General features: G+C 48.9%; 1 protein-coding gene across 1 annotated transcript in view; it reads left to right on the forward strand.

The window, feature by feature from the left end:
• Nucleotides 1–12,009, forward strand: part of DIP2A (disco interacting protein 2 homolog A) — a 91,540-nt gene that overhangs the window by 45,003 nt on the left and 34,528 nt on the right. The window contains 8 exon segments of the mRNA XM_032629611.1: nucleotides 3,302–3,393; nucleotides 6,821–6,931; nucleotides 8,099–8,222; nucleotides 8,568–8,677; nucleotides 9,017–9,119; nucleotides 10,475–10,539; nucleotides 10,761–10,854; nucleotides 11,831–11,950. Of these exon segments, the coding sequence (XP_032485502.1) occupies nucleotides 3,302–3,393; nucleotides 6,821–6,931; nucleotides 8,099–8,222; nucleotides 8,568–8,677; nucleotides 9,017–9,119; nucleotides 10,475–10,539; nucleotides 10,761–10,854; nucleotides 11,831–11,950 (819 nt within the window).

Genomic DNA, 12,009 nt, shown 5'->3' on the forward strand with positions numbered 1-12,009 from the left:
CTCCCAAGGGTTTCCCCGGGGGTCTTAACTCCTCTAGTTGTCTTTGCTGCTTCCGACAGATGGTTTTGCATTTTATCCAGTCTTAAGTCATTTTGGGTGCGAGTGCTGGTCTGCCACCACTGCTTTTTCCTGTGTAGAAGCAGAGTCTCTGACCTTTATGCTTTTAAGATTCATCCGTATCATTGTGTATAGTTGTAGCTCATTCATTTCTATTGAGGTATGAATATTGAATATTTCAGAATATATGTCTCCATTATACTGCTGATGGACTTTTGGGTCATTTCCAGTTTTAATTGTTACAGACAGTGCTACCGGGAACATTCCGGTATGTGCTACCTGGTGTGTAAGCGTGCATTTTTGTAGGGTATGAACTTAGGAGAGGAGGTGCTAGCTAGTTCTGGGATTATGACATCTTTACATTTATCAGATAATTCCAGACTTTTCCAGTTTGCACTTACCTGATCAGTGTATGAGTCCCACCTTCTCCCTGTCATTGGCAGGCTTATTAATTTTGGCTAATCTGGTGAGAATATGGTGACAGTCGTTGTGGTGCTAATTTGCCTTTTCCTGATGACTAAGTAGGTTGAGATCTTTTCCTGTTTTTGATCATTTGGGTTTTCTCTTTTGTGAAGTGTTGTTGAATCTTTTGCACATTTTTATACAGGGTTATTTGTGGGCGTTTTGTGTGTTCTGGATGCCAGTCCTTGTTGGTGGCTTACTGTGCGCCCTGGCCGCTCACGGCCCTGCAGCAGGCTTCCCTCCTCCCCTCCTGGGCTCTAGCTCTGCTGTTCTCCCACCCGCGTTTAGACTTGCTGCACACCCGGAGGGAGTTTAGTTTGTGTGTGTGGTGTGGGCCTGGCCTCCGGGTCAGTTCTTCAGGAATGATGGCAGTTGTCCCGTTCTTGTCCCCTCGGTGCTACCTGTGTTGTAAGTGGAGTTGTCCACACGGGGGTGGGTCTGTTTGGGGTTTTTTGTTTTATCACGTTGATTTATATTCTACCCTTACGCCAATAGCATGCTCTTTTTTTTTTTTTTTTTTTTTTTTGCGGTACGCGGGCCTCTCACTGTTGTGGCCTCTCCCGCCGCGGAGCACAGGCTCCGGATGCACAGGCTCAGCGGCCACGGCTCACGGGCCCAGCCGCTCCGCGGCATGTGGGATCTTCCCGGACCGGGGCACGAACCCGTGTCCCCTGCATCGGCAGGCGGACTCTCAACCACTGCGCCACCAGGGAAGGCCTTTTTTTTTTTTAAAGATTTTTTTGTTGTGGACAGTTTTTAAAGTCTTTATTGAATTTGTTACATACAATGTTGCTTCTGTTTTATGTTTTGGTGTTTTGGCCTCGAGGCATGTGGGATCTTAGCTCCCCAACCAGGGATCGAACCCACACCCCCTGCATTGGAAGGCGAAGTCTTAACCACTGGACCGCAGGAAGTCCCAGCCACGCTCTCTGAATTGCTGTCGCTTTATAATAGTCTTGATGTCCATTGAGAAAGTCTTCCTGTCTTGTCTCCTTCTTCCAGAATGTCTAGGCTTCTCTCGCCCTGGTATTTCAGTGTCAGTTTGTGTCAGGTGCCACAAACACACCTGTTGAGGTTTTGGTTATCGTTGCCTCGAGCAGTTTGAGGAGAATTAGCACGTTTGCATTACGGTGCCTTCTAGCAAATGGACATAACAGGTTCCTCCGTTCATTCAAATCTTTTTCAACCTCAGTACTGTTTTATAAGTTTCTGGGGGGAGACTTTGCATATTTTTTGTAACACATTCTCTTAGATATTTGGCATGTTTATTTAAATCTTATTATAAATAGTATCATTAAAATTTTTATTTGCTGTTTATTGATGGCACATAGATATTAAATGCTATTTGCGTATTGCTGTTATATCTGGTAGCCTTGCTGATTTCGGTTATAGGATTCATGATATGTGCAGTCACGTCTTCTGCAAATAATGACAGTTTTGCTTCTTATTGTTTTACCTTCTCTGCCGCTTTCACCCCAGTCGCATTGGCTGAGACTTTCAGTAAAAGGCAGCTGTCCTTGACTTACTCCTGCTCTCTGAGGGAGAGCTTTCAATATCTGACCATTAGTTATGATGCCGCCTGTGGAATTTTTAAAGATGACTTTTAACAATCACATTAAGGAAGTTTCCTCTCATCCCAAATTTAAGAAGGATTTTTAAAATCCTGAATGGTAAATTATTTTAGTTTTTTTCACCTTTATTCTGTTAATGTGACAAATTATGTTGATTTTCTGTTAAACCTCTTTGCATGGTTGCAGAGAGGTCATGATGCGTTTTTCTTTTTATAAATATCTGGATTCAGTTTGGAAATCTTTACGCGTTACAGTTATTAACATCTTGAGTTGACCTTTCTAGTTGGGCAAAGGCAGCGGTGTTTTGAGCTGACTATTTTTCTCATTTATTTCTCAGGCCCCACAGTTCACTTATCTCACAACGTTGTGCCCGAGTTTAGACTATTTACAGCAAAGGGCGTGTGGTTGCCGCGTGCTTGCCCAGGGGTGGGGAGGGTGAAGGACGGCTCTGTCTTCCTGCGTTCAGCACCACACACGCGCGCAGGGTGAGTGGGAGGGCTGCTTCCGGTTTGGGGTGGACTCAGGCGTTTCTGTCTTCCTCCCCCTCTCCCCCTGCCCTTCACTGTCCCGCGTATCATGTGCCGCGTTCCTCAGGGAAGCACCCACAGGGCTGGGCACCTTCAGGAGGGGTCCAGACGCTCCCCTCCAGCCGCCCGTGGCTCTGCCAGGTTCCCTAACATCTCCCTGACTGTCTCCTCTTGAGTGAAAGCAGAGATGAAGATGGACCCACCTCATGAATTGTTGTTGTAAAGGTTAAATGATTTATATGCCACTCTTATCAGGGATATAATTGAGACACATTCAAAGACAGGAAAACGCATTCACAGTGCAATGTTGATTGAAAAAAGGGTGAAGTATGATCCCATTTCTTAAAAATTATGCATATGTGTGTGTGTGTGTGTGTGTGTGTGTGTGTGTGTGTGCGTCTGTGTGTATACATATATAACAGAAAGAATGCTTTTTTCAGCTGGCTTTTCTACATTCTAAATTTTCTATAATAAAATGCTGTTTTACTTTTCTGTTAAAAAAATAAATCTGTAAGTTGTTTTTAAGAGAAAACTTCATTGCAGCATTGTGCAAAATAATTATCAATTGGAAACTACCTGAATTTCAGCAATAGAGTAATAATGGGATGTTATGATTGCTACGTTAAAATGTTAATTATTAGTTTCTTCAATTTTACATTGCTTAGTATTTTTATTTTATTTTAGGCAAACTTTGGAGTCGGAGTTTAAAACTAGCTTATACTCTACTTAATAAACTGACTAGTAAGAATGAACCGCTACTTAAACCCGGAGACAGAGTAAGTAACCAAATGCACCTTTGTTGGAGTGAGTGAGAATGGAGACTAAAAATCTGTTTCATTGACATCAGTGTGCTCTCAGTTGTTCCGATTTACAGCATTAATACAAGGGATTTAAGTCAGCAATGAAAACATATTAAATGTGGAAAAAGTTTGTGTTGATGTAGGTAAAATGATCGTTCCTTTCATTCCCCCTTATTGCCCCTTTCCTGATTCTTAAACCTCTTTTCTCTTTGACTTCATATGTGTTGATTTTAATAAAAATATTAATGTCAGATATTAATCAGTGCTACATTTCCAAAGCTTAAGTTTTGTGAAGAAACGTTGACCTTACTTTGAAACTCTGTGTGTTTTATATTCATCTCCTTCCCTCTTCCATGTGGCCAGAACAGAACTCAGAGGAGGCTTGGGGCTTAGTTCCTCGTCCTGCACTGCCCAACATGGTTGGCAATAGCCACAGGGGGCTGTTTAAATTAACCCAAATTAAATGAAATTAGAGTTTTAGTTCCTTAGTTGCACGAGCCCCATTTCCAGGGTTCAGTCACTGCGTGTGGCTGACAGCTAACTACCATATTTGATAGCTCGGAGAAAAAACGATTCCACCATTGTGGGAAGTTCTGCTACACAGCACTGCTCTAGGCAAACTGAGCCAGACTTGGGGAACCCTGGTGTAGCGGGAGGTCCAGCATGGTGAAAGCCAGCATACTCAGCCGTGAAATCCCCAGTGAGAAAGGTTGCCTGAGGTCAGGTCACCCAGCAGGGAAGCTGTAGGTTGACAGGATGGTGTGGGGTTTCAGACTGCTCTCAAGTGCCTCAGTCTTTAATGTGGACCAGTAGCCAAGGACATTTATGGACCACGAAACTTCAACGTGAAAGAGCACAACCAAAGGGCAAAAAATGGGGAAAAAAAGAAAAGGGGAAAGTGGGGGGAGGGAGGGAGGAAGAGGAAGCAGACCTACTTGGAGGAAAGCTAGATACAGAAAACAGTTTGTTTTTTTTTTTAATTAGTCTTAATATCCCTGGAGATCTGAGGTGAAGATATTGCTCCATAAATCAACAAGAAGATGCTAGTGGGGGAGACCGAGATGGAAAGTAGGAAGGAAAAACGGTGCAGATTAGACTTGATCAAGAAGGCCGACATCTGACTAATAGGATTTCCAGAAAGAGAAGGGGGAACAGAGAGTAGAAAGTTTTTAATGCTAATGATGATGCAAGACTATACCCCGGAGCGGGGGGGGGTGGGGGGGGTGGGGGGTGGGGGGTGAAGGACCGGCAGGCGGTGCGGGGACCCCCACCGAGGCGCTTACCTCAGTGCTGCTAGGGCAGGTGGCAGGAACCTCGCGGCCTCCTGGGGAAAGTGGGCTGTGCACAGAGGCCAGCAACCCCAGGGGGCCTCAGTTTCTCAGTGTGGCACTGGGGGAGACAGCTGTGCTTCGGAAGCCCAGAGGGAGTGCGGTCTTCCTGGGCAGTCGGCGGATGTGAGGGTGGGGCACCGTTCTCAGACAGGCAGGACTCAGAAGACTGGGCTCTTTCTTGGGAAGCTCACAGAGGGAGCGCTCCCACAAAGGAGTGAGCGGTCCAAACAGGAGAGCCACCAGGGTGGCCCAGGGTGACTGCGAGCTGCGGGCGAGGAGCAGCCGGACAGGACCAGAAGGGCGAGGCCCCAGGTGGGCAGGCTGGTCAGCAGCTGGTGAAACCCAGGAGCTTACCTGACCGGTTGGCTATTTAGAAATACTATTGACAGGTTTGACACACCCAGCGGGGCGTTTCCGAGCAAGCTGGCCAGTGCACACAGAGGAAGGGAAGCCGGTGAAAGAGGCAGTGGCTGTCACCACCAGAGAGAAGGGGCACGCTTGGCTGTAGAAACGTAAACAGTACAGGAATGATTCCTTATGATACCTGGTGTTTTAGAACAAACCTCTCAGAACCCCTGACTTACATTGTGCTTTAAAATGATTCTAAGAATCACAAATTTCTTTCTCTTGAAGAAAGTTCTTGCAAGGACAAGGACTTCCAGATACTTCTTTGACTTGCAAGTGAATCCATGTAATTGGGTTAATTATAAAGGATTGATGAAATCACAGTTAGCAATTGATTTAGTGATTGGAAATGAATGGCAAGTTCATCCTCCTGTGATAATATACTTTATAAAAGTGAACACACACAACCTTTATAACAGATTCTCTAAGGACATGTATGTTCTACCAGACATCCAGTCTTGAGGCTAAAGGTCACAGTTCTTAATCGTGGGACAAATGCTATTAACACCAACTTTCAAAGGAGATCTTTGCCGTTTTCAACAAACTTATTAGAAACTTGATTTCCAGTCCTCAAGTACAGAATTTTGATACAGATACCGCTTAAATTTTGTCTTATGAAGTACAGGGTTATTAATTATCCAAAGCCCTCGAAGGCCCTGTGTTGACGGTCCCCTCAAATACTATTCTGACTTATGTAGGTTTCGAGCACACTATTATTACAACATTTGGGACTTAGAAAAACCTCATCCCATAAATGGCTTTTAACTTAACCAGACATTATAAGAAATGGGAAGTGGGATGATGGGAGAAGAGAAAGGTGGGGAATGAAGAGGGCTCAGTGTTTGTCTACAGTAACAGGAAATAAAACACATGTCCAAATACCTTCACAGGTAAGACACGGCAGTGTGAGCATAGTATCGAAAAAAATGAGAGCAGTTGGCAAAAAGAGGATATAAAACATGTTAAAAGTGGCTGTCTTGGGGAGTGGGGAAGGGTGATATGGGTGTTGCTTTTCGTTAGTACTTTTCGTCATTTTGATTCTGTGTTTTAAAACTTTTTTCATAAAAATAAAAATGTAAGGTAAATGTAATAGAATATGTAATTTAAACAGTGGCAGCATGATGACCAGGTGGGAGCAGGGAGTGGGCCCCCCGTGGAGACTCTGAGAGGGCAGCCGTAGGGGTCGTGCGGAGTTCTCTGCCCACCACCCTCCTCTGTTAATGTTTCGGTCTTGAGCGAAGGTCTGTCCAAGTAAACCGTTGGTGTCAGGATTTTTTCTTTTGGAAGACCTTTTGATAGACTTTGATTCCTGGTTCCCTCCTCATGTCCAATTGTTTTTCACCTGGGCTACTTGATGGTGGGTGATGGTCCATCGCGTCCTTCCCTGAGTCGCTGCTGCCCAGATGGTCAGAGTGGACGGAGCTGGACCTAGACCCCGCGGGCAGACCCAGCTGCGCTTGCCTCTAGCCCCAGGAGTTTAACATTATTTTGTCGCGTGCGAGGTAAAGACCGTAACCTAAAGACTGTGTATTAGAAGTTACATGGCTGCAGACACTTATGGACCAAGGGTTAGCACTCAAAGTAACGTTTTCTGTCTCAGCAGCAGGCATTCAGATGACTGAATTATTCACCAGTGGATTTCACGGTTTTCCTTTGTACTCTCGTAGGTGGCACTGGTGTTTCCTAATAGCGACCCTGTCATGTTCACTGTTGCGTTCTATGGGTGTCTCCTGGCAGAGCTGGTTCCTGTCCCCATCGAAGTGCCACTAACAAGAAAGGTAGCAAGCGCGGTGCAGGCCCCAGGTTCACGGTCTCTGAGGCTGCGTCCTGAAGTCCACGTGTCCATTCGCAGGCCTTAGTCTCCTCACTCCAGGTACCGTCTGGAGCCGGGGGACAGGCCGGCGGGTCTCAGAGAGATTAGAGCAGCTTCATCTCCAGACGCTCCTTTTACGTATCTCGCTGGTGACAAGGGCACTGGAACAGCTGTTGGTGGGGCCAGTATCAGTTGCTTGAATTTCCCAACAGAAACTAACATTTTCTCCTCCAATGCATAGAAGTTGGGATTTGATGAGGTTTTGTTAAATCATTTCTCAAAATGGTGTGTTTATTGATAATAACTTTCATTTCTTGGGGATAAGTAAATCATTACAGAGATGTCTTTTAGCTCGCTTCTAAGTGATAGTTTTAAACATATGACATTCTCTTGCGTTTCTGTTCACTTGCATAACAGCGAGCAGCTTTCATCGCTGACAGATGACTTCTGGCCGGGGCAGGGGGCGGGTTGCTGGTGTTCTAGGTAGCTATTACATTTTAGGTATAAATGCCAGTAATCTGATTATTGAAGAATAGATCATTTTAGGAGTAGATTCAGCATGTGTTTTGGAAAATCCTCGTTTTCTGTGGTGTCCCAGTGTTCAGGCAGTGGTTCACGTGAGCGTTACCAGCAAGAAATATTCAAGGATCCCAAAGGCGAACTTGTGAATCAAAGCAGTATATCCCAAAGGACAATATATGGTGAACAGATATTCGAATACCAGGATTCTTAGGGTAAAACTAGAGTTTGTAGAATTTATAAGAAGAAAATGATAAAACTCTACTGAAGGACATATTCTGTGTGGAAATAATTAAGATTGCTAAAGGTTAGGCCTGCCCATATTAATCAGTAAATTTCAATGCTGTTATGTTTGGAGTTTATTAAAACGGTATTAAATGTCATTTGCAAGAAAAAAGTTTGAGAAATTAGCCCATTACCCAGAACTTTATATGTCATGGCAGAAAATATATCTTTCAAATTTAAAAACAATTGTATTTTATTTGGATGAAAACATAGTATATACCTATGGTATATACCTACACAGGGCTGAATTGTCCTAATTTTCCACGGGCTGAGAGAAAGAGTTCTGCTCTGTGTGAGCTGAGCACCTCTGCCTTCTCTGTTTCTGCAGGACGCTGGCAGCCAGCAGGTTGGGTTTCTGCTGGGCAGCTGTGGCGTCGCCCTGGCCCTGACCACGGACGCTTGTCAGAAAGGCCTGCCCAAGGCCCAGACCGGAGAGGTGGCGGCCTTCAAAGGTGGGCCTGTGGGCGGGCAGCATGTGGCCCAGTTCTCTGCCAAACCAGGCCCTCGGGCGTCCTTTCCTGCCAGTGACTGTTACAGAGACGGAAGGGCCTTCAGGAAAAGCAAGGCCGTGTTCTAGGCCTTGGGGAATCTTCCTCCTCGCCTGGGTCAGGCTCTCGACCTGTGCTGTCCAGCCTGGGGGCCACTGGCCGTCAGACATAAGTTCATAAAGGTTCAGTGAGGCGAGGCTCCTCAGCTGTCAGCAGCTCGGGCTGCACGTTGGGCGGCAGAGGCGCCGTTGCGGGGAGCAAAGACTCCTGACCCTCGCCTCTGCCGTGTCCCTGTCTGCACCCTCACAGGTTGGCCCCCCCTCACCTGGCTGGTGATCGACGGGAAGCACCTGACTAAGCCCCCCAAGGATTGGCACCCATCGGCGCAGGACGCGGGGGCCGGGACCGCCTACATCGAGGTAGCCACCTCGCCTGGCGAGGCTGAAACAGACCCCCGTGTTCAGGGCTTGTTCCCCGAGTGTAGCTGCTGCTGCTTAGATCACAGGCAACAGCTTCTGTGCTTTGCCTTCACCCCAGAAAGATGAGGTGTCTTGTGGGAACTCACTGAGATCCTCCCCTGGGGACCAGCCCGCGTGCCCTGTCGCCCTCGGTACCTGCCCAGGGTGACCCGACTTCAGCTGAGGGTGTCACCTCGAGGGCCTGGGCGTGAGGTGCGCTCCAGTTGAACCGATGGTTGGTGAAGGGGGACGGCCTCCAGAGACATCGCCTAACAAGCTTGTGCTTTTGAAATCTTTCAGTATAAAACCAGCAAAGAAGGCAGCACCGTGGGGGTCGCAGTGTCCCACGCATCCCTGCTGGCACAGTGCCAGGCTCTGACCCAGGCATGCGGCTACTCAGAAGGTGAGGGTGTGGGGCGGCTCTCCAGCCGGGCACAAGGCACCTGGACGCTGTCCGCGTAGCATCTGCTGTTTAATCCAGGTCGCGCGGCTCGCGAGCTCGGGGCCTCTGCTCTCCTGGTCAGGTGGAGTTTGGACATTGGCGTTACAGAGCGTGAAACCCACTCACTACCCATTGGTCTGTGCCCAGTGGGCTGAGGGGCAGCGCATTTTGCATTTTCTTATCGGGACACACTTTTTCGTACTGTTTTCTGTGGCTGGCTTTGGCTTAAGCTGTCACACACTCAGCTGTACCAGTGGAATATTTGTGGTCAGGGCTTGTCTCTTGGCAATGTACCGGCAGCTCCCCCTTTACTGTGAAATATCAGCTATGTAACGTAGAGAACTTTACTTCTTTCCACTAAAATACTGGAATTGAACAAAACTAGGAAGTAAATTGAGTGGTATGTGTAAAATCTGAAATCTCAGTGTTTAGAAGCAAGGGCTAGCTGAGGGCAGCGGGCAAGACTTCGGTAGACATTTGGAAAAGGATTTTAGGTGTGTTCAAGGGCCTGCGTAATTTTTTTTAAATTCTATCAAATCGGGTCCCCCGGTTTCCTTTTTCTTCAGGTCCAGTGCTAACCATACATGTATCACCTATAACTTGGGCTCTTTAGCCAACAAGGGAACGTGTGTACAGTATTCTTAGCAGAACGCAGCAGCATTTCCTGGCACACAAACCAAACTTCCTATTCACTGTTGGGTGTTCCTCCTGTGGGTGTGCCTGGCAGCCCCAGGCTCTGTCCTCTGCCTGAGCTCTGAGCTCAGGGCTGTGCTGGAAGCGGCCCTGGGACCCCAGCTACCGCTGCGCCCTACAGCACGCTCGGCACAGCCTCTGGGAGAGAGAGTGGGCAGGAGGGAAGGAACATCTCTGAAGGGAAGTGACACGGGGAGCCTGTGACATTTCCCGGGGCTGCAGGATGACGTGAGAAGTGGGAGTGTGCGGGCGTAGGGTTGAGCGGTGAGAGACCCGCCACGGTCCTTCATCTCCACATCCAAGCCTGCAGCCTCTGGAGTGTATGCTGCTCCCTGTGTTTCCAGATTAGTGATCAGCAGATTCTCTGTTTTAATCCACAGTTGTATGACCTTCTACTTTTATGTTTTTCCAGTAATTTGAATAACCAAGTAACTTGATAACCAAGATTATTGATTGATTGGTGCATGGCATTTGGGAGCGCTGTGTATCTTTCCTAAAACTCTTATATGTTGATGATGTAACCATCTCAGGGTTTCTCTGAAAATGCACATGACTTGTGAGGAGGGTCACTCCCCACAAGTCATGGTTAAACACGTGGTTTAACCATCTTTGTCCTCTTTCAGCCGAAACATTAACAAATGTGCTGGATTTCAAAAGGGATGCCGGCCTGTGGCACGGAGTGTTAACAGTGAGTGCTGTGTCTAAACGACCTGACTGTTAGAGGGAGGGTTGCTAACGTCTCACGTCGGTGGGTGACAGCAAACCCTATCGTAGCTGATGGAGTAACCCTTAGTCGTGTTGGTGCGAACGGCGTCTCTGGACCGAGCTGTCCTGTGAGCAGAGCTCTGACGCTCTCTGTGCCTTTCCTGGCGGGCTCGTGCCCAGCCCCGCCCGCTCGTCTCTTTGCAGAGTGTCATGAACAGGATGCACGTGGTCAGCATCCCGTACGCGCTGATGAAGGCGAACCCACTCTCCTGGATTCAGAAAGTGTGTGCGTATAAAGGTAACGGAAGTAGCACCATCTCTCCATTCATCCTTCATTAGAGAAGTCTCTTTGAATTCATCTTTGGCGATTAAGAAAAAATAAAGCAGCATGTAGAACCGCAGGCGTGTGTGGGCCGGGGCCAGGCTCCCCTACAGCTGTGGTGGGTCTGAGTTGCCAGCGCTGGGGAGCTGGGGGGTCGTGGAGGACAGCTCTTCTCTGCAAGGGCCGTAGACTCCTAACTTTATTCTCTCACAGAAATGCTCCTAATTCTTAGTCCTTGAGGTGGTTTTGATTTGAAGTTAGGGCTCTTCAAGCTACCAGTAGCAAAGCTGTTTACTCAAAGCGGCTTATGACCCAGAGTGAGGGGGCTGCCCGTGGGGCCCAGCCTGCCCTGCTGTCCACCTGTGGTCAGTCGGTGCTTCCCCAGCACGGCCACACCTGCGTGGTCTGAGCGTCCCTCTGGCTCTGCTTCGGCGGAGCTCGGGGGCACCTTTAGTCACCCCTGAGGGGGACTCGGGCTTTCTTCGCACTGACTTGTCCCGGGTGGCCGTGTGCTTGCCGACTGCACCGATGATGGTGCCAGTTGCCGATGTGGACGTGGGCCGTGCTCTGCGGCGTGTTGGACGCTGTCTCTGTTTACCCTGCCTAATGGAGGAGAACCAAAGTCCGGTGGGGCGTTTGGCGGGTGCCTCTGCTGGTGAGAGCAGGGCCGGGAATGAGACCCAGCCGGTCTGTTCACATCGGGGGCCTCCCCGCAGCCCCACGTCCCCGGGGCCCCCAGCACAGGGCAGGCCCAGCCTCACGGCTGTGGGAGGGGCAGCTCGAGAGGGAGGGGCAGGTGTGGGGAGAGCAGAGAGGCTCCGAGAGAGAATCAGTTGCGAACGAGCGAGTTGATTTCTGGGTAGGCTGGGCGGGGAGGCCGGGCGGCAGGGAGCACGCGGCCTGCTCTGTGTGCACGCGCCCCTGACGCAGGCGCGTCCCCGCCCCCCCGCAGCCCGGGCCGCGCTGGTGAAGTCCCGCGACATGCACTGGTCGCTCTTGGCACAGCGAGGTCAGAGGGACGTCAGCCTCAGCTCCCTGCGCCTGCTGGTCGTGGCCGACGGTGCGAACCCGTGTGAGTACCGCCTGCCCACCCCCGCCCCCGCGGGCCAGCCGCCGGGGCTCAGGGCTGAG

The sequence above is a fragment of the Phocoena sinus genome, chromosome 4, assembly GCF_008692025.1.
Source record: "Phocoena sinus isolate mPhoSin1 chromosome 4, mPhoSin1.pri, whole genome shotgun sequence".
NCBI classification, from domain to species: Eukaryota; Metazoa; Chordata; class Mammalia; order Artiodactyla; family Phocoenidae; genus Phocoena; species Phocoena sinus.